The sequence below is a fragment of the Thermomyces lanuginosus genome, assembly GCF_041956635.1.
Source record: "Thermomyces lanuginosus strain ATCC 200065 unplaced genomic scaffold VTN49scaffold_12, whole genome shotgun sequence".
Lineage (NCBI taxonomy): Eukaryota > Fungi > Ascomycota > Eurotiomycetes > Eurotiales > Trichocomaceae > Thermomyces > Thermomyces lanuginosus.
In genome coordinates this window covers 102,475-126,465 of record NW_027192346.1, presented here as the reverse complement: position 1 = coordinate 126,465, position 23,991 = coordinate 102,475, and the positions used below count along the sequence as shown (strand labels likewise).

The 23,991-nt window shown below is 51.7% G+C and overlaps 9 protein-coding genes across 9 annotated transcripts; 5 read left to right on the top strand and 4 right to left on the bottom strand.

Moving 5' to 3' along the window:
* Positions 1-261: 261 nt before the first annotated feature.
* On the top strand, positions 262-1,513 carry VTN49DRAFT_134 (uncharacterized protein; the record flags this gene model as incomplete). The annotated part of the gene is made up of 3 exons (XM_069408943.1): positions 262-414; positions 475-1,211; positions 1,273-1,513. The coding sequence occupies 3 exons, from the start codon at positions 262-264 to the stop codon at positions 1,511-1,513; spliced, it is 1,131 nt and encodes a 376-aa protein (XP_069271595.1).
* Positions 1,514-1,626: 113 nt separating this feature from the next.
* VTN49DRAFT_133 (uncharacterized protein) lies at positions 1,627-3,071 on the bottom strand (the record flags this gene model as incomplete). The annotated part of the gene is made up of 4 exons (XM_069408933.1): positions 1,627-1,728; positions 1,786-2,634; positions 2,693-2,824; positions 2,892-3,071. The coding sequence occupies 4 exons, from the start codon at positions 3,069-3,071 to the stop codon at positions 1,627-1,629; spliced, it is 1,263 nt and encodes a 420-aa protein (XP_069271594.1).
* Positions 3,072-5,199: 2,128 nt separating this feature from the next.
* Positions 5,200-6,376, top strand: VTN49DRAFT_132 (uncharacterized protein; the record flags this gene model as incomplete). The annotated part of the gene is made up of 4 exons (XM_069408922.1): positions 5,200-5,251; positions 5,318-5,356; positions 5,416-5,950; positions 6,007-6,376. The coding sequence occupies 4 exons, from the start codon at positions 5,200-5,202 to the stop codon at positions 6,374-6,376; spliced, it is 996 nt and encodes a 331-aa protein (XP_069271593.1).
* Positions 6,377-11,443: 5,067 nt separating this feature from the next.
* Positions 11,444-13,325, bottom strand: VTN49DRAFT_131 (uncharacterized protein; the record flags this gene model as incomplete). Its single annotated transcript, XM_069408911.1, has 3 exons — positions 11,444-12,844; positions 12,902-13,220; positions 13,291-13,325. The coding sequence occupies 3 exons, from the start codon at positions 13,323-13,325 to the stop codon at positions 11,444-11,446; spliced, it is 1,755 nt and encodes a 584-aa protein (XP_069271592.1).
* Positions 13,326-15,016: 1,691 nt separating this feature from the next.
* Positions 15,017-16,806, bottom strand: VTN49DRAFT_130 (uncharacterized protein; the record flags this gene model as incomplete). The annotated part of the gene is made up of 3 exons (XM_069408900.1): positions 15,017-15,044; positions 15,110-16,084; positions 16,745-16,806. 3 exons carry the CDS (start codon positions 16,804-16,806, stop codon positions 15,017-15,019), a joined length of 1,065 nt encoding a protein of 354 aa, XP_069271591.1.
* Positions 16,807-17,226: 420 nt separating this feature from the next.
* Positions 17,227-17,861, top strand: VTN49DRAFT_129 (uncharacterized protein; the record flags this gene model as incomplete). The annotated part of the gene is made up of 4 exons (XM_069408888.1): positions 17,227-17,416; positions 17,512-17,565; positions 17,625-17,724; positions 17,780-17,861. 4 exons carry the CDS (start codon positions 17,227-17,229, stop codon positions 17,859-17,861), a joined length of 426 nt encoding a protein of 141 aa, XP_069271590.1.
* Positions 17,862-17,959: 98 nt separating this feature from the next.
* VTN49DRAFT_128 (uncharacterized protein) lies at positions 17,960-19,149 on the top strand (the record flags this gene model as incomplete). The annotated part of the gene is made up of 2 exons (XM_069408877.1): positions 17,960-18,618; positions 18,672-19,149. The coding sequence occupies 2 exons, from the start codon at positions 17,960-17,962 to the stop codon at positions 19,147-19,149; spliced, it is 1,137 nt and encodes a 378-aa protein (XP_069271589.1).
* Positions 19,150-19,607: 458 nt separating this feature from the next.
* On the bottom strand, positions 19,608-21,446 carry VTN49DRAFT_127 (uncharacterized protein; the record flags this gene model as incomplete). The annotated part of the gene is made up of 2 exons (XM_069408866.1): positions 19,608-21,285; positions 21,346-21,446. 2 exons carry the CDS (start codon positions 21,444-21,446, stop codon positions 19,608-19,610), a joined length of 1,779 nt encoding a protein of 592 aa, XP_069271588.1.
* A 403-nt stretch (positions 21,447-21,849) lies between these two features.
* VTN49DRAFT_126 (uncharacterized protein) lies at positions 21,850-23,514 on the top strand (the record flags this gene model as incomplete). Its single annotated transcript, XM_069408855.1, has 3 exons — positions 21,850-21,928; positions 21,979-23,236; positions 23,301-23,514. The coding sequence occupies 3 exons, from the start codon at positions 21,850-21,852 to the stop codon at positions 23,512-23,514; spliced, it is 1,551 nt and encodes a 516-aa protein (XP_069271587.1).
* Positions 23,515-23,991: the final 477 nt, after the last annotated feature.

Genomic DNA, 23,991 nt, shown 5'->3' with positions numbered 1-23,991 from the left:
TACATATTAGATTAATACTTGACCATATACCTCAAGTCCATATAGTTATGTGTTAAATATCCGGATTCTTTTTCTGTGTTGGTTATCGTGATTTGTTGTGAATAAACTTTCAGATTCTTGTTCCTGAAACATTGGCAGAAATGTAAGTATGGAGTAGAGCTCAACGCCTAAAACCGGTCATGTTGGCGCGACCAACACGTAACTTAATTCAACTCTCCAGTGACGTCGACAGTCCCTGTATTCCCTCCCGACCTATTCACAATGACAGACCTAACGCCAATCTGGCAAAATATCCTACAAGAAAAACATTCCATTCAACTCCCAGCAAGACCGTCGCTGAGAGAGCAACTCTCCGAGACGGACGAAGTGCCAACACGCAAAGTCAACGAATTCCTCAAGGAAGCATACCGAATTGTCTGTTTCCCTCAATTCCCAAAATGAATGACGAAAGACTCAATCTAACAAACAAAGCAGAACACGCACATCACATCGTTACTCGAATACCTCCACTCTATCCGCCATTCCTACCTCTCCATCAACACGACAAATCCTCGAACGGGAGCGAAATCCTCCCGACGCACCGCCGAAACCAAACCGTTAACGGACGCCGATCGCGACACGATTGACTCGTCGACCGCGCTCGTCCTGCGCGATCTATCCAACAGCATCAACAACCTCTCCAGCGCGGAGACCCTCCGCCAGGAGACCGAAGCCCGGTTACTGGAGAAGAAGTACCCGCGAAAGACCGGTATCTGGCGATGGGCGGCGGGCGGCAAGGCCGGCTCGGAAGCGGACGATGAGACGAAGAGCGAGGAGCAGGTGCGGGATGAGGAGACCGCAAGGACGATCCGCGCGGTGCGCGAGAGTATCCTCTGGCTGCTCCGGCGAAGGCTAGAACATGTGACGGAGCTGCAGCGGGAAATGGTGGAGAAGAGGATCGAACGTGTTAGGGAGCGGGAGAAGAGTGCGTTGTACAAGCAGTCCGCTACGAAGACAACAGCAACTACTACTACAGGGCCAACGCCGACGGAAAGTGTCGATGATTATCGATACTCAGCAGCTGCTCCCACGCACACTTCCGCCCAACCTGATCTCTCTGCGGAAGATGAATCGCAGATCGAGCAGCAGCTTTCCCCCGAGCAGCTCCAGCTATTTGAGGAGGAGAACTCATTGCTCCTTCGCAGTTACGAGGATACGCTAAATAAGATCCAGTTCGTTCTCTCTTGTCATCTGCTTTTCTGTGCTCTTTTCATTTGTACTAATTGATGGCAGAAACGCGGAAAAGTCCCTCCTGGAGATCTCCTCCCTCCAGAACACCCTTGTCAGCCACCTCGCAACGCAGGACGAATACATCTCCCAGCTCGTCACCGACGCATCCAATACCGCGGCCAACGTTCAACGAGGAAATGCCGAACTGAAACGCGCCACGGAGCGGAGATCTACAGCTCAAATGGTGTTCTGGGGCACGGTCGGGTTATGTACATCACTCATCATATGGGATGCTATTTTCTAGCGTAATTTTTTCGAAGAGTCTAATTAATAACAATGAGTGGTGAACATCTTTCCAGATCCCATGCAGAGTCACAATATTTTATGCCTTCAAAGTCGTATCACCTCGTCATCGATTTACAGATGCGCCGTCGTACGGACTACATCGTCCACCGCGTCGGCAAAATAGTCCAGGTTATGCGAGTTCAACCCGGCCATGGAGATTCGTCCATTCTTAGTCTACGAAAACAGTTAGTTTCAATCAATCAACTCTCTGCTTCAGGGTCCAGAACGCACCATATACACGTGCCACTTCTCCCGCAACGTCATCACTTGCTTTTCAGTCAATCCGGTGAAAGAGAACATGCCAATCTGGTTTGTGATATGATCCCATGTTCCTGGAGTGCCTTTGGCCTCGAGGCGCGCACGCAGGCCCTCACGCATCTTGATGATGCGGCCGCTCATCGTGCGCAAATCCTCTTGCCACTCGGCAAAGAGCTTGGGATCATTCAAAATGATGCTAGCGATGCGAGCACCGTAAGCCGGGGGATTGGAGATCTCCGACCGCTGCAGAATGGCAAGCTGGCTCGCGATGTTCTTGACCGCCTCCACGGCGTCCGGTCCCGGAGCAGTGACGAAGTGGAAGGCGCCCGCACGTTGACCGTAGAGGCCAAAGTTCTTCGCAAAGGACTGCGCGATGCATGTCTCGAGCCCCAGCGAGACAAAGTACCGAATGGCCCAGGCGTCACGCTCGAGATCGCCCGATGCGAAGCCCTGGTAAGCGCAGTCAAAGAAAGGGAAGTGGTGGCGTGACTTGATAACTTCGGCGATCTGCTTCCACTGCTCCTGCGTTGGGTCGACGCCAGTGGGATTATGGGCGCACGCATGCAGCAAGACAATCGACCCCTCTGGTGCCGAGCGCAACGTGTTCAGCATGCCATCCAGGTCAAGGCCTTTGGTCTGGGCAGAGAAGTACGGATATGTCGCGATGGGCAGGCCGACATGAGTGAATATTTGTTTGTGATTCGCCCAGGTTGGATCTGACAGGTATACGGTCGGACGAGGCTGGCGAGGATGAAACTTGGCAAGAAACACAGCGCCCAAGTGAACCGCTCCGGTCCCAGAAATGGTTTGGAAGGTTGTTACCTGGCTACATTAGAATGCGGCATAGGGAAAGGTAGGGCAGCAACAAAAGGGCACATACGCGATTCTCGCGGATTGCAGGGCTGTCGGCACCAAGAATCAGCTTCTGCGCTGCGGATGTGAACGACGGGAAGCCTGCAATTGGCAGGTATTCATGGTTGAGATTGGGGTCGTTGCGGAGAATCTCATCAGCCTGCGAAGGTCAGTCACGGAATTCAATTTTCATGGCCAAAAGCTACAGCTCATTCTGGCAGTAGCACCTTTTTGACAACGGGTAAGATCCACGGCTTTGCATTGTCGTCTCGGTACGCGCCAATGCCCAAGTCAACTTTCTTGTCCGAAGGATCCTGGTTGTATGCCCGCATCAGGCCGAACAAAGGATCCTCGGGGGCCGGAGCGATCGCCGAGGCTGTGAAAACCGAATTGCCAGAGGACCCCATGATGTCTACCGTGATCAATCTTCGATGGCGTTAAGTCGGCTCGGAAGTCAGGGGGTTTTGCAAATATATTGACGTTGATTTGAGGGGCAAAAGCCAACGGTGAGAATGGGAGTGGGATGAGGGGTTGTTGTACACCTGTTGTATGTTGCCCTCTTGATGCCTTAGGAATCGAGATGATCACCTGGTGGCTGTCGATTGAGTTGGATGTTTGGGGATCCGAGATCGATGAGTGGCCCCTTTCTCCAACTTTCTCCAAATGGCTGCCGGCTAGAACCGGGGGAAGATTAGATCAGTGCTTTTTGATTGGTTAATTCACCAGAAAATAACACCTGTCAACAAAAAGATCGAATGATCCAGCTTGTCTTCTGATGTTTGGGTTCGGACGGGGTTACGAGATTGACAGCTTTATATTTCATTCCTTCGCGGTATATCGGAATCCTTTCGGTCAGGGGAAGCATCATCAGATCCCACAGTCCACGGCTCAATGCCGTGGCAGTCTTGAATTCCCGAATCATGTGATTGGCCGATGGTCGAAAATTCTAACTGTCATTTCCAGAATTGACCGCAAATTGCACGAATAGACCGAAAGTTGTAAGCAAATTTGGTGGCGATCCTCCATTCGGCGAATTTGGGTGGTAACCCTAACCCTAACCTAGGCCGAACAGCGCCAGCAAAAAGCACATGCCTTGTCATGCTTGCCCCGCAGTTTCGTTCAACATTGCTGGACTCTTGTGAGGAATGGTGCCTCAGTCGATGGTTTGCCTTGACGATCGTCTCTCACCGTCGCATTCGGGTAAATGGCTCTCCATGTGTCTTCGTGTCTCTCAGTTTTGAACGAACAGTTCAATCCAGCTTGACGTGACAGTGATTCCACGATGTCCTCAAAGTAAATGTCAATCCCTGTCCTTCCTCGGCCCGCATAAGACCACTCTTGGAGGTTTGGATATGCCAGATTAGTTGCTTTGCAGCATGCATAGTAACCTAGTAACGAGGCGCACGAGGAGTAGAACTGGTCGAGCGTACTATATAGTACTTTGCACAGCAGACTGCAGAGTTCGGCTTTATCAATCTAGGGAAGTGCCGACAGAAGTACATCGTCGTTCTAATAATCCCACCCAATATCACATCCAAATGAAAGATGGCATCTTGCGAGTCATCAACCGGACGCTGAATCTGGTCAATGCAGAAACCAATGATGGGTATCAGGGCGATTGCTACTTTGACTGGGATGAAGATAAAGGCCCGATGCATGGCGATATCTTGGCTGGGCGTAAGTTTGCATGGCAATACGCTTCCCTTTATCACATGGATCAGTAGACTATGCAGTGAAATGCCAACAATGGGGGAAATAATTTAGGCGGCCAGAGCGATGGAAAGGTATTAGAAGTATGCAAAGCCTTGACCGTTTCATGACATTCCATAGAAGGCCCCGTAGAGTCCGAAGAAATCGAATGTGATTTTCTAGAAGCCAACCCGCAGCAAAAACGCCTCCCATCAACTGTTTCCTCTAGATTGCGTGCTCCCGATATCGGCTACCAAACCGGGTATTAGGGACTTCGAAGTTGAACCAAATCGTTTCCACATTATGCAAGTCAGCCGTTGAAGAAACTCAATTGCGCATTCACCGGCAAATTGCTTCGGGCGGGTCGGCAGTCTTCATTGAAGTGAAGGATGTATATTATCAATCAACTCCCCGAAGTGACTCATGCCAGCTGATCAAATAAAGAAACAATCAATAATAGTTCTTTCAAAGCCCTGGGGAAAACGTCTGCAGACATCTTGCCAATTCCTGAGATCCCATTCCTCGTATACACAGTTTCTCCAGTAGGCATCCACCCGTCGTGTCGTGGGGGCCCTTGTCGGCCACCGGGCCGGGATCCAATGGCACGGTGTACTCTAATCACGAGTGGAGAAGACATTGTATCGCAAGGCGGTGAGCCTTTGTAATTTGGGAAAATTATCGGATCATCCCGTGCTTCCACCGGCATCCGTGTCCAAAAGGGGAAAAGGTTCTGGAAAGTACCTTTGTCAAAGCATGATGGTGGATAGATAAAAGCCAGATAAAAAGCCAGCGCATCCGGCTTCCCGAAGAAAACAACGTTGATTTCCTCAAGATCCACGTTTCATCATGGGTTCGATTGGACATCCAGTTTGCACAAAGAGGTTCCCCCTCAATAATGGTATGTGCACTCCGCTCCCATGTGTTGGCGAGGTAGATACAAATAGGTTTGCTAAATTCTGAACAGGGGGAACGATTCCCGCCGTAGGTCTGGGCACATGGCAAGGTAGGATTGAGCCCTATCATATCCATACCAGGTCTGTCTTTCTGACTGCTTTTGCGCAGGCAAGGCTGGCACCGACAACGCAGAGGAACTACACAACTCCATTGTGTATGCCCTGCGTGCCGGATATCGCCTTATCGATACTGCACAGCTCTATGAAGTGGAGTCCATAGTCGGATCTGCCATCCGGGCATCAGGTGTTCCGCGGTCTGAGATTACTGTGGTGACCAAATTCTGGGGCGAGTGGCACCATGACCCCGCCGCGGCGCTGGAAAAGTCACTCCGCGAACTCGACATTGACTACATTGATATCTTCCTCATGCACTGGCCATGGGCGACTTCGCCGGATGGGAAGAAGGTAATTGCCCCGGATGAGTCGCCTACTTTTATAGAGACATGGAAGGCCATGGAGAAACTAGTCGGGGAGAAATGCCGTGCAATTGGCGTGAGCAATTTCTCTCAAAAAACACTTGAGGCCCTGCTGCGTGAGGCAAAGATTGTGCCAGTGGTAAATCAGGTTGAGCTGCATGCACTCAACCCATGCCTGAACCTTGTCCCTTACTGCGAGAGCAAAGGAATTAGAGTAATGAGCTGGAGGTCAGTTATCCACTCATTTCGGTTGGAGACTCGAAGCTGACTGGAAAATCCTGTAGTACCATGGGCGGAGGTGGTCTACATTCGCCTATCGCGAGGGAAGTCCTCACAAACAAACTTTTCACCGATATCGCAGCGAAGCACCACTGCTCCGTGGGTGTGGTGTCGCTGTCCTGGGCCGTGCAACGCGGTATCATTGTTATCCCGAAGAGCAGCTCGCGAGAGCGGATTGATACAAACATTCGTCTCGTCACACTGACTGACGAGGAAATGAACGCAATCAACAATGCGCAACATACAATTGGGAAATTCCGTATCGCAGACCACATCAAATTCATGCAGCGTGAGTTCCGGGGCAAGAAAACACTCATGGGTTGGACTCCAGAGGACTTTGGCTGGGAGGACAGTCAGGGCAACTGGTTGACCTGATTTCGTCATTGATACGTACTTTCTTTCCTAATAGATGATAGACTGTTGACTAGCTCAGGCTTGAACAAACATCAGTAATGAACCATACGATTGTATGCCCATCGAAGAGTGCTGGCTGGACGTTGAATCTCTTCCCATGTAGACAGTATATTTAAGCTAGGATTTTCGCGGTGATTATCTCACGTTGCTCTCTCATAAGCAGGATCCGTGAACTATTCAACTGAATGGTCAGTTACTTACTCGGTACGGAGTACTTCCAGCGAACAGATGTCTACGGAACTAAGTTCTCTTACAATTCCGTAGTAATTCGGATTCTACTCTTAAAGGAACCTGTCTTCTGGTGTTTTCTACACTCCAGAACTGAACGCTTCAGTGTTAAGGGCCATAAATACCGTATAAAGACCACCGACACTGTAGAACAAAATATCAGATGAAGTTTGCGTGAGAGATCCTAATCTTCGGTCATATCTAACTCTGATTACAGCTTATTTCAGGCCTTAGAATCATCCAGACAGTTACCTCATTTGAAAACGAAAGCGAAGATTTACTCGACAGAGGAATGCTGTGGTTCTGTTCTTCTACATGGTTAGGGTATCTTACGTCACGTGATAGGAATCAAAACCATTGTCTCAAATTTGTGTGAATCTTCATAGTTGAGCAATGATAATAATGTGGGTGAAATTTTCCTGCAGAGATCTGTAGTAGGACTCGGCAGTTTGGCCGGTCAACTTGTTTGATGACCTGTGTTGTGTCTGATGTTGGAAATCCCACTTGTAACTATATATTGTGTCTCACCATCTAGCATTACACTGCGCAGATGCCAAAAATTATTCAGCTATCATTGTTTCCATTTTGATTATTGAGTGAATATTTAAATCCATTCACTCACTCAATATCAACTTAGTTTAATGAACATTCCACCAGTTCGCATAGAGTAAATAATCCTGCTAGACTCACAACTCCCAGAAATAATGGAGGTCATAGCTCCAAGTCCATACGCATGAACAGAACGTCGTTGGCAAAATTTAAAGAAACGCACTGAGGTAGAAATCAGTCATCAGTACTTAGATTCTAGCAGTTTCTGTTCAGAGCTTTCATACATGTCTCTTTTTAAGTGCAGCCGCTTAAGAACCGAGTCAGAGTGGTTGGCAAGCTGACTGGTAGAGATTTATTTGAAAAAGTCGCGTGAGACAAAGACATACTGTTGTAGTTAATGCATAAAGAGCATCATAAAATCCAAACATCAACTGCTTACCGAATATGATACATATTCACTGTGCAGAAGCTGGAACAACATCTACCCATTCCTGCAAGCATCTCTTTGAGGTGACTGGTCACTAACACAGCGTCAGGATAACTATATGGCAATGGCCAGTCCAAACAGGTTGCTATCAATCGGAGAGCATTACTCATGATGTCACGGTCTTGGACGATGGACTTACGTATAAGTACTAACAACTCTGGAAAATCATGAAGATGAGAGTCAAGTGTTGGTGAATCATTAACCTCTGCTTACTTTTAGTGAATGATCAATACTGTCCAGCTTCTGTTCAGTCGCGGAGCGGTACTGTATCTATCCAAGTGTTGTCTCCAAACACCACGGTCATTGTGTCATCATTGACAACCTAACCAATAACTATAGCAAGTTCAAGAAGAAGCCAACGCAGTGTTGCCTTACTGCAATATTCAGTGCCATCCACCTGCTCATGGCCTAGGTCCCTGGCCCTCTTGGGAGTTGGCATTCAGTGCTACCACGATCCCTACAAGAAGTCCTCAGAGGGGATTAGGGCAGCGGAGCTCTCATCGATCGAATTTTTATTTTGAGCGCAACAATGAAAAACCAGTATTATCATTCTTTTTGATGGGTTTCTCTGCCATAGTTATCGAAGACCACCCCTTAACAATTCTCTGAACACCGTCAAGCAAGAACTCCAGGATGTAGCAAGTTCATAAGCGTCCGCCAGTTCTGTTCAGGACGTCGACAAAAGGTCCGAAATAACGAAGCTTTGTATTATTGATTGCGAAGCTTTTACACATTCTTGCCATGACAGATGTCGTACCGAAGCTTCTCTGGAAGGTCCATATAGCGATGAACTGTTTGACCTCTGTAAGATCTACAGCCGTGTTCTATATGGCGGTTTATAGCTATGCTGATCACAAACTACAAGTGAAGTTTGCGATCAAAAGGCTGCCGACATTGGTACTTGGAGTGCTATCTTTGATCTCATCACTGAACTCTCCAACGATGACAGCACCAGTGAACAGTCTTACCTTGCTGACAGACGCTAATGGAAGGCGAGTGTGAAACGCTTCAACAGAAAATATCCCAGAAACAAGAACCGGACTGGACACATTGTGCTTGAGGATTCTAATAATCGATGAAGCAGCTTCATGTTAACGGCAGGTTGATTGGTCTTAGCGAGTCATCTTCGCAGCATGCAGTGCTTTGATTACTCTCTCAGCTGCAGTACAACTTTCTCCAGAACGAGAAGTGTCAATATTTACACAGTTGATCTTCCACTTTCCGGCCGCGGCGATTCCGTGCCATAGCCAGTGGGTGTATTCTCATACGAAAGAATGGGGACTGTTCAGACAACCACTGCGACTGCGGAGACGTGATGCAATCAGTCAGCTGACACACTTTAGCTGGAACAAGCCACAGCTAGTGCAGCTCGTACGGGTTGTGTGGGAAATGTTTCTTCTCAACCAACACGATGGTATCTCCACGCGTTTGCAATTTGCGGGTTTTAGATGGCGACATAAGTATCCGACCGCCCAGGCTGCAACACTTCCTATGAATTCTATAATCGCGAATATCCGGAATCGCTCAACGAGTGATTGCCGGGTACGTCATGATGGATGAAGAACAGCTCGGATTGGAGATGGTCCTAGAGCAGAACGACAACCGTCGCTTCATCCAAGTGTAGCATAAGAGAAGGCAGAAGAAATCGGAATTGGAATCAAAGCCTTTGATCTCGCAGAGAGCGATCATCGGCCGCACAACATCTTACTGTCTAGGGCTGGAGACTCGAATATCTGGGACCATGTAGACAAGTGCTCGTGGGCATAGGACACCGACGATCCGAGGTAGATCTTCTCAAAATTGTGCAACATAGAGGAATCGAGGGTGGAATGTCGAACGATTATCAATGTTTGCGACTTACGCTCGGGGATGACATCCCCGTTTCCTGACAAATCCATATTCTATGCAGACACCTACGGTGGGACAGAGAGGAGCCCGTCATAGTTTCCCAGCTGTAATCCACACGTTAACCGCATCCTTTCTCTGCCCTGCCATCATCCGTGCTGGTCAGCCGATTTACTTGTATCATCACCCCCCCGAGCCTGTGCGAGTATTTCGCGATGGATCAAGGCACGCCAGTTCCTTCTGCACGGGAAGCATCCTTTACCGAGACATTGCAGAAAAGAACATTACCGTAACAGATCTCCAAAGACCGGTCTTCCAAGGATGCAAATTGGAATCGATTTCGCATGAAGCTTGAAAGCCGAATAACGTGTCTTTGACAGACTCCCTGGCATGGTCGAGCTTATGGCTGTTGAACTTCCGGTCGGGCATGGGCTTACCTGTAGGGATGACCTCAAGCCGTTCTTTTGGGTGCTGATTTGGCAACGCACCCGCCGTGGCTGGGAGCTTGTCGGCAATTCAAAAGCAATTCAAAAAGACAGCCTGCGCCCAGTCATCCAAAAGGTGGTGGAAGGCCTGAGGCCTTTCTGCCAAAGGTTGAGTCACATCTGTTCCCATTGGACCACTGCGAGGTTAGGATGATGTCGACGGATCCAGATGTTCTGTACGGGCCTATGATCGAAGTTTTTGGCGAGGCAAGCCTTGGCCTCTGATGAACTCGGCGAACTCGGCGCAGGAGGATAATTGTTTGTGGCTCCATCAGAGTTCTTGTCTATTTGTGATACCCAGCGTACGAGTACGTAGCATGCTTTGCTTGTTCAGTGAAATCAACTCCATCCGTATCATGACTTCTTTCACAGCCAAGTCTCTCCACTTCTTGCACGAACAGTCCATCTTGTCCAAGGGCCGACTGCCGAGCCCTGACTTGCCGCACTCAACGGCCCTTTCATTGCCACGGTCCGGAAAAAAGGTTATTAGTGTGATTCCTCAGCGAGACGCTCTCTTTCAACGAGGATTGAGCACAAATTCGGCATCAGATATCTTTGATCGGGTGCACACCGTGTTCTCTACACGGCAAAAAAAAGTGGTTGGAAAAAAGTTAGGAGTGGAGACACTTCGGGCTGGCTCCGTCCTTACGAATCGGACATCAGGAGGAGCCGAACGCACCGTCTGATGATGGTGGCTTCTGCGCGACATCTCTTTTCCCCAGTTCGGATGCGTACTCCGTAGAACAGCATCTGATACCGGCAGGTGTCAAGACCGCTGCTAGACAGCGGAGCTGGCAAACGTTATGTTTATGAGATCAACGGGAGGTTTTCACCCGGACGTACGGAGTAATATTGGTTCCCATCATGATCTACAATGCTAGGAAAGGGACCGGATGGCTTGAAGGTCGGGTCAAGGCTTGGAAAGAGTATGGTGGTTGGTAATAGGAGTACTTCGCGTAGTTTCTGCATCTTGATCCCTTTAATGGGAGAAGCCCGATAGCCAAGGGATGGCGGCCTGAGGATTAGATGTAGTTTACAGGATCGCGTAGTGATCCGGATATCTCTTGATTCGGGCTAATGTGCGTGTACAGTACAGTTACTCGCAGTTCCCACCGCTCAAGGATTGAATGAGAGACGATGGGTATTCCAATCTCAAACAAGGGGTATACATAAGACCAGAAGGATCAATTAAAGAAACCCGCCAAGGGCACATTTTCTAATCCATGTATGATCAAGATTCTCTCTCGAGGAAAGAAAAGCCAGGAGTTGCCGTGAAAACCAGAGTGCCATCCAAACGCCATCACAGCCAGAGGGAAAAAAAAAAAAAAACAAACCTGTCCCGATGATGATTCGACTGATGATAATAATGACGATGACATATGATCAATGACCCGTGTCGAATGTCAACTAAACACGCACCAACGATAAATAAGATCATGAGTCAACCATGATAACATCGCCGTCCTTGCCCGTCTCTATGTAGAGAGGAGGATCAGGATCCACCAACGGGGCATCCACGACGGTACTTGCCTCTTCCAAAGCCTCCTGGAGAATCTGGCTGTGCCTGGAGTTCGTGAAGAGCACCTTGGTCACTCCATGAATCTTGGCCATCGACTGGTGCGGTGAGTGACGACCACACAGGAGCAGGATCAGAGGCTTGATGTACTGCGCCGTGTTCTCCGACTCGAGCACTTCCAACCCGTCCAGCACACACAGTAGTAGGGGCGGCCGGAAATACATCATCATGTCGAGGATCTTCAACGCTTCGTTCCACGTGTCAATCTTCCCGTCAAGCTGCTGGAAACGATCTCCGCTTAGGTCCCATGCCCCGTCGAAATTCAGCTTCGGCGGTGCAAGCTCCAGTAGCTGGCGGATGAGACTGTACACGAGCGCGATAAGGCCTGGAATTTTCTTCGGATGGCGGGCCGGCGAACAGAAATGCGAGATGACTGGGATCCCCTCCTGGCGTGCTTTCCAGACATAGTAGGCGGCGATTGACGCGCGACTGCACTCTGGAAATTCTGACTCGTCAACAGTGACGGTCAGCTGGCCGGACTGGGGGTCTCGAGTCCACTCATAAAGGGCCCTGGAAATCGCTGGCGGAATCTGCGGGGGAGTATCCAGATCGACTGGTTCGATCTGGTCATCCTTGTCGACAAACGACTGGAGGTCTCGGGACGCATTCAGCAACGACAATCTCGTAAGGCAGCGTCGGGACGTCGACGGGGTGGGCGGTGGCGATCGATGATCGGAAAGCAACGACACAGAACTCTCCTTGGGCGAATCCCCATTGTCCATCTGATCGGACGAGTCACTCTCCTCGGGATCCGTAAAGGTACGGGCTAGTCCATAGAGCCGGTCAGTGCCCGAGGCGGCGAGTTGCTGGGTGGCTTCCTTGCTCATCTGGATATCCCAAATCAACTGTTGCACGTGGACCGTCTGCGAGGTTGCGTCACGCAACGACCCTTCCAGTCCTGTTAAGCGAGGCAATTCGCGACAGCGGACTCGCTTCAAGATCGTGTTCCGATAGACGAAATCGGGTGACTGTCCTTTGCTGATGCCATCAGCAGCATCGGCAATGGTTTGCGCAGTGATTCGGAAATTCTGGTAGAAGTTTTCGTTATGGCTGTACAGCAACCGACAGACGGTCCGCCCCAGATAGAAGTCCATGAAGCGGCCCAAGAAGAGATAGATGTGCGAATACAAGGCGGCGACGTTGCGACCACGCTCCGTTTCTGACTTGGGCGGGCTCTTTGTCACCTTTAGGACTGCGTTGTTGATCTGTTCCAAACATGTCAAGAAGCCTTCTGCGACTCGATAGTAGTCTCTGGATGCCTGCGCAGGAGACGTCAATGGTAAAGCCCCCGAGGACCAGAATGGTTAGACACCTACGAAGATGATGGATCGCAAGACGCTATAGAACAGCGAACCGTGGTCCTTGGGGGAGGGTAACTCGCGCATCAAAACATCGTGCGACTTGATGGTGGCGATACATTTGTCGGCGAGATTCAACGAGGCGCGGAATCGGAACCGGGCTGGCGACGATGACCACACGCGCATAGAATGGCTCAGTTCCTGTACCACATCGGCGACGCCTTGTTGCGGCTTGTCGATCACCAGGCGGTCCTTGACGGGCAAGGCGTCTTGGAAGGATTGCCACGCCTTGCGAAGCTCGTTAAACTCGATTTCGAGCATGCTGTGAGCACTCTCCCTGCCAATTCCGTCAGAACCGACGACCTCGGGCATGGACGCGGCTCCCTGCTGACAGTATGGGTCCTCACAATGACTCTTCGGCGGGATTTTGATTCTGGGTCATGATCGCAAACGACAAGTGAGCAGCGTCGTCAGTCCGGCAGTAGGCATATTTTTCCCCGGTCAGGAGGGTCTGCCGGGAATCGATAACCGCATCGGTTCGTTTTGCGATCGCGGGGACGGGACGATCAGGGCTCCAATTCTGACGCTGGTGGTTCGTCTTTGCTCCTCGCTAAAATTTCCCCCTTTTTCTGGTTTTTTTCCCTCTCCCCTGAAGACTTGCGCGGCGACGCTGGGCGAGAGGCGACGGGACGAGACGAGACGAGAGGCGAAGAAAAACGCAGGACGGAGGGCGACAGAAACCGCGGTCGCAGGGGGGGAACGCCCAAAAAGAAGAGCAGCACAGGATTTCAGTTATTTAGTCTTATGAACGATTTGATTTTATTTAGGCGTCGTTGCTTTTTGGGCCTTTCTCCTCTTCTTCAAAGGGAGCACTTTGGGTGCTTTTGCTGGGCCGGGATTAACCTAACCTAACCAATCCTCAATTACGATCTGGACCCCTCACACCCCCCTTTGGCGCCGCTTTTTCCTCTTGCTCTGAAACTTCCTGGGTCTTTCTGGGCCTCGACCAACCACGGCAAGGGGCGTCCACCAATCAGCGTTGCGCACACCACCGCTCAGTCATCAACGCCTAGCCTTGGGGATTCCTCTTTGGTGAGTCCGGCGACCGCACCATTCCGCTTTGGTCTCCACGGATTCTGGGGCTCCTTCCGGCCACGCACTTCCCGCTTATTGCCAGCACCGCCTGGTCCTTGTGGCTACTTTTTTTGGTATCGCTTGGGCCCTGGATCAACCCACGAGGCGCCGGAGCCGGGAGCAGCCACGATGATCGTTGCAAGGGTGCAGTTTACTGCTGATGCCATCCTTGGTCTAGACCAGGGAGTCTGCAGTCGCTAGTCTTCATTTTTTAGCGAAGCAACAAAGCAAGGCCGCAGTTTTGCATCTGCATGCCGCAGGAGGCGCCATCGCTGGACGGTACATTTCGGCTTCGGTGGGCGTGTGGGTTGCGGATGTGGCTTGACAAGTCACGACAAAGCTTCTTTGCTTCTGCACAAAGAGAGACGAACAGAACTACGATTACGGAGTCATTTAGGTTAAATGAATTCCCTGCTTATCGAGTGTGCCCTCGAGTTTAGACTGACGCTGATGCAGACCATCAAACCTGCTAGGTGACAGGTATTCTTTCTTGCGTGTCGGAAATGATCAATCTGACAGTACGGAGTGGCTTGTCCTGTATGGTAATTACTCGTACGGCATTACCCCATCTGGGGTAAGCCGCTGCGCATTTCCCCCATCAAAAACCGATCAATGGGGTAAATTTCCGTCCGGTATTGTATCATACTCATAGTGTATGTATCGATTTGCGTCAACTGACCTATCGGATATCCCAGCCGCGGACAACAAAAGCAGTTTTGTTGCTTCTGCTGACCCCCAGCTTGTGCCACCTCAGAACCAAGTGAAATGGCTGATTATCGTCACAGTGGTGCAGACACACCACACAAGTCCGTATACTGACAAAACCACAAGATTTCGCTAGCCGAATCCAAGAAAGAATGAAGTCGCATGGCGAACGGAATCGGTACGAACCTGACCTCCTCGTATGCTGGTATGCGTTAGCTTCGTCCACAAGCATTGCTAGTATCCTCACGTGCATAAGCCACAGGTAATCACACCGCTAATGCCACATCCCAAGTCTTATGTCCACACACAGCGACCCACCGCACTAATGTCAATGAGCACAGGAGCTCAGCATTCAACATCCTCGCTTTTTCAGATAGTCCTGCATACCTTCGCTGGGTGTGTGCAGTACTTTTGGCTGTTTGTCTTTCCGATGACATGATGGGTAACAAAACCTGTTTGAACAAGTACTCAAAGCTCCAATTGGACTCGTACAACGCAGTCGACCAGTCTACAAGTACGAAACTCGAACTCTGTTCAGTGTAGCAATCTCTGGCAGGTCTTGCCGGGCAAGTGGATTGGCCCGAAACGCCAAGAATTCGTGCATCACGTGACTTCGAGTTTCTGCCCCAGGCACAAAATTGCGGTTTCCGGGCTCCGGTGTCGGTGATTGGTTGGCCATGAACCAGTAGCAACAACGAGGGTTCCTTCAAGTGCCTTGGAGACTCGTGTGTGGAATGTGCACGAGTACTCGGTGCAGCCATTAACTGACATTTGTAGCAGATCCTAGAAGTGCAGGGCTGCAAATACCTCGTCGCTGAGACCCGGCATGGAGCTGTTTTCCATCGCGAAGTGCGGGATTTGCACGACTGCAAGTCATCCAAGTGGAGAAACCGGGGACCAGACCGACTGTCAGCGGAAGCCTGGCGTGGGTGAAGACGAACATATGTATGATTGAGAAAGGAAGGACAGACACCCCGCGCTTGCGCCATCCCACAGGAAGATCCGAGAGTTGTTTCGCTCTGGCAGCGGCGTCTTCGATTGGCTTTTACACCCCAGCGGGCAGAGTTCCGCTGAGTGCTGGACTTGAGATCCTCCGTTGCAATTGGATCTCGTTCCTGTTCAACGAAAATCCAGACTAGATCGTTGGAACTTGGCAATCCGGGCAACTTCTGAACCTGTGAGAACGGCAAACTGGCAGGGCGAGGACAGGGACTTGCGAGAGCACGGAAGTCGGTTGTAAAGGTCTCACTCTGGTGCAATGGCAGGGCTTTCAGTTTCCCGACTCCCGAACGGCATGACTGCTCAGAAAATGCGGTGATGAACAGGTATGATGGCCATGGCCTATTCCGGCTAAAGGGCTCGCTACGGGACGTTTCCAGCAACCTTGAAGTTCAGATCTCGTAGTGACGGCCTCGTTGTCGAGACATGCTGGCCCAGCTGTAGTTTGAGTACCTATTTGACGTCTCGAGGTAAAGGTTCTGGTCCAGAGAAATAGTGGCCTTGGGCGTTAAGGGTTTGATCAATCGTGGAGATACCGAGGTGATGGGTTGAGGCAACAGTTGACCGATCACCGTCAAGAAGCAAGAATATTCGCAGCTGAAAATTCTGTTGCCTGCCGGCTTCCCTTGGGAATTTTTTTTTTTTTCCTTTATAATTATTATAAGACAATGCATCGTTTGAAACAAAGTCACGCATGTCTATCGTGTGCAATTGATTTGTTTCGTTGACGCATCGATTTCCAGGCGAATGAAAGCTGTATTATCTATAGGTCGGTCCCTTGCTCGATGAATTCAGGAACCATTCAGGCTGCCCAGCCAAGCGCGCGTTTCAGCAAGTCTCCATGCCAGCACCGTCATTGCCATTCATTTCTGAAAGCTGAATGCTGCTGTATGCTTTGTTTTTCGGTTCACCATGGCCATAATCTTCTCATTCCTTCTCAATTTTTCCATCTTCAAAATCTAGAAGGATGAACTACTTGCCCTCGGCTCTCCGGGGATCGCCCGGACAAAGGAACCCCTAAACCCCGAGTGCCGAGGCCCCGACAGAGGGGTTGCCAAGTCCGTCACTGATCGGCCAAGCCCCATATTCCCCGTGCGATCGGCCAATCACAAAATACCAGCATTCTCCAGCCTGGAATGCTGACATCAGCATTCGGCGCCTGAGGTTCCATACGTCTCTGGAGGCAGGCGCAGTCGACGCCCGCGGAAAAGCCCCGTCAGAAAGAGAGCCGCCGAGACAAGAGAGGACAGTCTAGACAAGGAGAAGGAGAGAAGAAGGGCTATGGCTTCGATAGTGGATGACTCTCTCCATTTTGTCTTGGTGAAATGATGGGAAAATTGTCCCTCGATGATGATGCCAGTGCGGGGCCCCAAAATTCAGTTTTAGTTAACCTAAGCCGTCCCCAGTCTTGGGAGGACGGAACGCGGATTGATAGGAACTCCGGATGGCGACACAAGTCAAGTCGCACCGCCGTCTTGATAGCAATTCAAATCACAGCGGATTTCATGGCCGAACAACGGCAAGCTAGCCTAGCAATTTGGAATTTTAAGCAATGCCCGTCCTATCATCTCCCTGTCGGGACTGCTGTCGTCATCGTCCTGCCACGTCTATTCCTCTTATCTTCCCATGGTCCTGACCATTCTCTGCAGTGGCTGAGACAACAATTCATCGTAGTCTCGTCAGCCCGTCCTCCACGTACTTTTTTTTTTTTTTAACGCTTTCTGATCCGAACACCCGGCGGGCCCGCCGAAGGCTTTTCCCGAGAAGAGCCTCAGTCGTGATCTCATCAGGCGCTGGTGCCCCTGCGGCCTCGCGATCTACCCCAAGTACCGATCTTTTTCTGAGTAAGTTTGGGGATCTGCACTGCCCGCTGGACGGAGTCGAAGCTGACAAAAAATCACAGCACAACCAAACAGCTGCAAACTACCTGCTAAGAACACGGCACAATTAATTCCGACGCATCCGCCGAGCTCCGCCACAGCGAATGCGTCGCCTGTCATAGAGTGAACCTATTTATCAGCTGTGATTCTGACAAGGATTCAAAACCAGGGTTATTAGTACGACCAGTACAATCCCGCAGCTGCCCAATCTATTCTGCAAGTCGTTGCCGCGCCAGGCGGCATATCTCTACAGTACCTAAAAAAGTCGGCCATTGTCCGGTCGGCGATCTCAATTCAGTCAGTTCCTTATTTCCACTAAAGCCAGTGGCCGTGGTACGGCTCGTCGCAAGTATCAACAATGTCAGCGGCCGCCTCCGTCGGCTCAGCCGGCGAGACGATCGGGGGAGACCGATCGACTTCGACGGCCGTAGCCATGGTCATCCTGTACAGCATCACCGGCCTCATCACGGCACTGTTCCTGGGCATCATCATCACGGGTGCCGTCCGCGCACACCGAAATCCGGAGCGCTACGGTCCAAGGAATGTCGCCGGTCAGCCGCGGCAGAGTCGAGCAAAGGGGTTGGCGCGGGCGATGCTGGAAACTATCCCTATTGTCAAATTTGGGGATGATAACGATCGTGATCGGCAGATTGCGGCCGCAAAGAGGGACATCGAAATGGCTACAGCAGATGATATGACGGACACGCGGCGGTCTTCAGTGCTCGAAGTCAACGCTCCAGTTCGGGGAAATGAGTCCGGTGACCAACCTCATGCGGAAGCGACGACGGGCGCAACCACATCGACCCCAGCGACCGCCGAGTCGGCTGCGGCGGCTGAACCTAGCACTCAGGCGGACCGAGAACATCACAACGTTGAGGTGGGCAACAACGTCTGCCCTATTTGCACGGATGATTTTGTGCGCGGCCAGGACGTGCGTGTGCTTCCCTGCCAGCACCAATTCCACCCGGACTGCATTGATCCGTGGCTAGTCAATGTGTCAGGAACATGTCCTCTATGGTAGGTCCTTCCCCAACCCTAAATGCAGATCTCTGTACCAACCAGAACCATAGTCGCATCAACCTCAACCCCGAAGGCGACGGCCAATCGTCCGATTCCCAGTCTCCGGGGGACCAAGCAACCGGACAGGCGAATAGCGCAACCGAGCAGCAGCAACAACAACAACAACAGCAACAATCCCAATCGGGAGAGGATCTCGCCGCCGTGCATAACTTTGGGATGGGCCGCCACTCTCGCTTCTCGGCCGTCCCTCCCCTCGACATCCTGCGCGCTCGCAACACGACGGTGGAGGAGCGCATCGCAGTCCTCCGTCGCCTGCGTCAGCATCGTGATCGGTCGAATGAACCGAACGAGTCTGCGGAGGAACACCAGCGGCGGCACAGCCGGCTCTCTGCGCGGCTACGCGAGCGCTTCCGTGTGCGAACGAGGCGGCATGGTGGACCTGATCATGATGAACATCCTCCACCTGATGAGAACCAAAATAATGACGGAGCTGACGGGAATACTCCGTCATCGGAAAGGCGGCAATGAGTGCCCGTCTTAAAATTTTTTTTTCCCCCATTGTACAACCGCGAAGCCGTTTCTTACGCAAGTTTTTCCTTGCTTGTTTTGGGACCTTTTGAATCATACGGGATTCGGATTGGATCATAGGTTGGATTGGACTTGAAAAAATAGTCCGGGGCGTTTTGGCGTTGAGAACTATACAGTGTTGGTTTCATGGGTCATGGGTTGGGCTTCCTTCAATTGTCTGGCATGGTAGGTTTTGGCCACATCAGTACATTTTGTGTCGCATCGACTGCTGTTGAGTCCCCAAACTTGACTCTCCCTGCTCTCCCTTGTCTTCCCTTATGCATGTGCATATGCATGGCATGGGCGGACGTTTGGCGATGCTGATGCCGTGATAATATCCTGTACTACCTATTATGTGTGCATGCGTGTATGTTTTATGTATGTAACGTATCCATGAAATCGACCGTATATGTATGTGTCTATGAAATGACGATATTCGAATCAGCCAGAGCATTTAACCAGAACCGCACCCCCTCGATGCCCTCTTCGCGGCACAGTAAGCCCCGATCCTCCGCCATCTCAAGCTCCTCCGCCGCCACGCCAACGCTCCAGCCGAATTCCCGCGCGGCTTCATGGGCGGTAACCCCGCGGCCGTAGCGGGCCCAGTCCCACGGGACGACGACGGATTGATCATCAGATGAAGATGGAGGGGGATACGAACGGATTCGCTCGAGCCAGGAACGGAGTTGCTGGAGTGTCTTCTCGTCGGACCAGTCCCAGGGCTGCACAACAAGGAGCCCGCTCTTGAAGCGGCGCAGACGTACGGGAAGTTTCAGCGTCTCCCATAGCTGCGCAGCACGGTGGAAGTCCGCCGGACTGACAAGCTCGACGCCGTTTCGTGTTCGGTTGAAAACTGCCCACAGGTCGATTAGGCTCATGATACCGCCTTCACGGCGTAGGATGCCTGTGCGATCATCTGTTAGGAACTCGGCGAGGTTGCGCGAGAGCTCTGACAGGTAGAGCGTCTCCGTGCTAGACGAAGAGCTGCGATCGAGCATGTCCCTGGTGGTCACCATGCCGAGTGCCGCGGCGGACTGCGACAATATATCGTTCGCTTCGCGGTTTTGCACCATTCCGGACTCCTTCGCGAGTGACTCGGCCAGTGCTACGATCTCTTTGGCCGACGCCATGAGTGCCTCGAGGTCTTCAAACGCGTTGCCAATCATGCGCTCGTTGTTTTTGCGTGATTCAAGGCCGCGCTGCTCCAGGCCTGCAATCCCAACGGCTGTTGGTCGTGGGCTGGCCTCCGTACGTGCCGGGGACGCGCTGTCACCTCGCGCTGACTGGGTGGGTGCTGGGATCGGCGGTGCGTTATTGAGAAGCCATTTGCGTTGGATCAGTGCATTCTTCAGTCTCTCGTAGAAGATTTTCTCGCCTCCTCCACGGAATGATAACTTGATATCCTCGCTGATCTCCTTGTTACTGATCATCGTCTGCCCGAACATCGGCGCCGGCGACTCGGACCGCGCAGCAGTGTCCGTCCGCGAAACGGTAACGAGCGAGGCACCACATATCTCGCACTCAATCAGCGATGGATGATTGTTGAACGTGCAGCGGGGACACGCTATCGCAGTGGATTGCTCGCCATCCTTCATGGAAGAATCCGGAGGCGCCGCCGAGCCGTTCGATCGCTGCGACGCAGCCGCAATCGCAGCCTTGAGAATCGTTGTCAACTCCGGCTTGATTCCGCACGCCAGACAGGGCGGCAGTGGCGTCGATGCATTTGCCGTCGCCGGATCAAAGTTGGACGGCACGGGATTCGAGAATGAGCAGATCAGACAAACCCAGGTCGCTGGTACTGACTGCGGAGCTGGCGATGGGCTCGACGTCTTCAGTGATGTTAGTGACGCCGAGCCCGCCAACGGACTGGTTGGTCGTGTGCTGTGCGACGAACCTATCCCGCGCTTCTGCGGCTTCGGGTAGATGATGATTTTTGGGGACGACTTCATCAAGAAGCCGGCCTGGTATTCTACCCGGTCTACATCCTTGAGGTCAATGGAGACGGAGTACTTGCGAGGCTCCTCCGCAGCCACGTAGCATATTCGGTGGGACGTCAGGTAGGCGTGGCCATTTTGATAGTTGGGAACCTTGAACTTCCTGGATGTCGTCAGCGCTATTGTTCTGACAAAGCCAGGACACCCGCTGTTCGACACGTACCCCTCATACAGGCCAACGGCATCCTGAACAAACAACAAGGTCTCATCCGGTAGCAGGGACGGACGAAGCGCTGTGGTTAAGTCGAGCGCCTTGAATAACATCTAGCCCGTGGTTTCCAGGACCAGAGACCACCAGCACCATGTTGGCCTCCGTTTACTGTCTGGATCGTCTTGCCAGTTGCTCGTATCGCGGGGGACCGTTCGGAAGCGGCCTGATAACAACTTGGTGCCTTAGGCTAAGAATTAGGGATGCCAAGATTTATGCCCCAGAATTCAGGCATGAACACCCCTTTGGTTAAGCGAGTTTGTCTGATCAGTGGCCGCCCCGTTCTCACATTCCTCGTCTCATTCTCGACCTGAACCCAAGAAGCCTTGTTGCACATACTTTCAGTCCCGGTTCGATTCGAGCGAAAAAAAGTTCATGTAGACCCAAATTACTTTTTTTTCCTTTGTCTTTACATTCTTGCTGTCTTTGTTCGTTCCGTCAAGCATACCCGTAGAAGTCATGAATGGCACTCTTCCCCCATGGCGCTCCTCAGCGTCTGCGACGGCTGCGACGGCCACCAACAACTACGCTGCGACAGGTATTCCCACGATCAAGAATGAATAGCCGTGTCAGTACTGATGATAGTAGCGTCCCCCGCCTATATTCCTGTACAAGCCCGTCGCAGCCTTCAGCCCCAGGCTGAACAACCCCAACAATCGCCATCAGCCCCCCCGGCTGCTCCTCCCCAACCTGCCCCCGAACGAAAACGCATTGAATGGCCACCGGCAGTTCGCGCTTATGTACAGCGCAGCTTTGCCCCTGAATCCCAAATCGACGGTGTCAGCAGAGAGGAGTTGGAGCAAAAGTTGAAGGAAGTCATCACCGAGTCTGCAAAGCAAAATACTCTAGAAACCCTGGATTGGGATCGTATGCCTCTGCCACAAGTTATGATCCAGAATGAGCGGAACAGAATCCTAATGTCCTCGTCCGTGGGCGGGGCGTATGACAGTACCGGCTTCGGGTCTGTCGCACGAAAGGAACCCGCCGCGACGACAACAGCGAGGAAGAGAAAGTCTACCGACGCTCCTCCATCGGCGGAGGGCTCTCCGCCGTGGCGGAAAACTAACCATCGCAATCAGTTCGAAGATCGTGTAAACCAGACGACCCCTGATAAGCGCCAACGAATAGAATTCAACAGTTTCAAACCTGAAAGTAAGTCAGAAGAGGAACTGGAGAGACGGCGAAAACGGTTCGAAAGTGTGCCCATTCCGCCTCGCTCGGAGTCCCCAGCGCCCAGTGCGACCCATGGCCCGATCGTGGGCCGATGCCAGGAACTGGAGAAGAGGTATTTCCGGCTCACGGCACCACCAAATCCGGATACGGTGCGGCCTCTGCCGGTGCTGCAGAAGACGTTGGAACTCTTGAAGAAGAAGTGGCGCAAGGATAACAACTATGGCTACATTTGTGACCAGTTCAAGTCCCTTCGGCAGGACCTAACCGTGCAGCATATTCGCAATGAGTTCACGGTCACTGTATATGAAATTCACGCGCGAATTGCCCTGGAGAAAGGAGATCTTGGTGAGTATAACCAGTGCCAGACGCAGCTGCGGGCACTGTACGAGCGGAATTTGGGTGGGCATCCGATGGAGTTCAAGGCGTATCGTATTCTCTACTTCATCTACACGCGCAACCAGGCGGCCATCAATGACGTCTTGACCGATCTAACCCCCGCAGAGAAGGCCGACCCGGCAGTGCGGCACGCGCTCGAGGTGCGGTCGGCGTTGGCCCTGGGCAACTACCACCGATTCTTCCAGCTGTATCTCGACACGCCCAACATGGGAGCCTACTTGATGGACATGTTTGTGGATCGCGAGCGGCTGGCCGCGTTGGCCGCCATTTGTAAAGCGTACGTTGATTTTTCTCTATCCTCTTCCATTCCCCTGGAATTCTTTGTGAGCTGACGAGCCCAGATACAAACCCGACGTCAACATCCGGTTCATCACTGAGGAGCTCGGGTTTGAATCGGACGAACAGAGCGCGCGGTTCGTGTTGGAGCATGGATCCGAGCAGCTGCTGGAAGAAAAGGATGGACAGGTCAAGCTCCTGACGGGCAAGGCCGGGGGCATTTTTGAACAGGCCAAGCGGGAGGCGTTCAAGGTCATTGACATTAAGGGCCAGATTTAGCTGCCCGATGCCTGGTTTGCTGTTTCTGGGTTTGGTGTATTTGTTTGATTCGTCGTAGTTGTCGGTTATTTCGATCAGGGCTGCGTCCCTCGGGCTGGAGTTGGAGGTTTGTTTGGTTTGCATACATATTATCATCCATCATCCCAGCACCTAGCCTAATCTGAACATTATACATACTATGATGATTCATTGAGCGCTTTCCTCCTTGCTGACTGGTCCTGACACCTGTTGCAGTGTTTGCTGTTCTCTTTTCAGTCGCAGTTCCTTCCTCGTCCTATCATGATCACGTGCGTCCTAGGTCACGTGTCGATGACGAATCGGCGTGTGCCAACTGCGCAAGCCCTGCAAAAGCCCTGCACAGGCGGCACCCATCACACGCAAAAATAGCCCCCAAGCCGATCTAAACCTCGATGGCCACCGGGGAAAACGTCCACTGATCCGGATCGGTGCTTTTTTTTTTTTTTNTTTTTCTCGTCT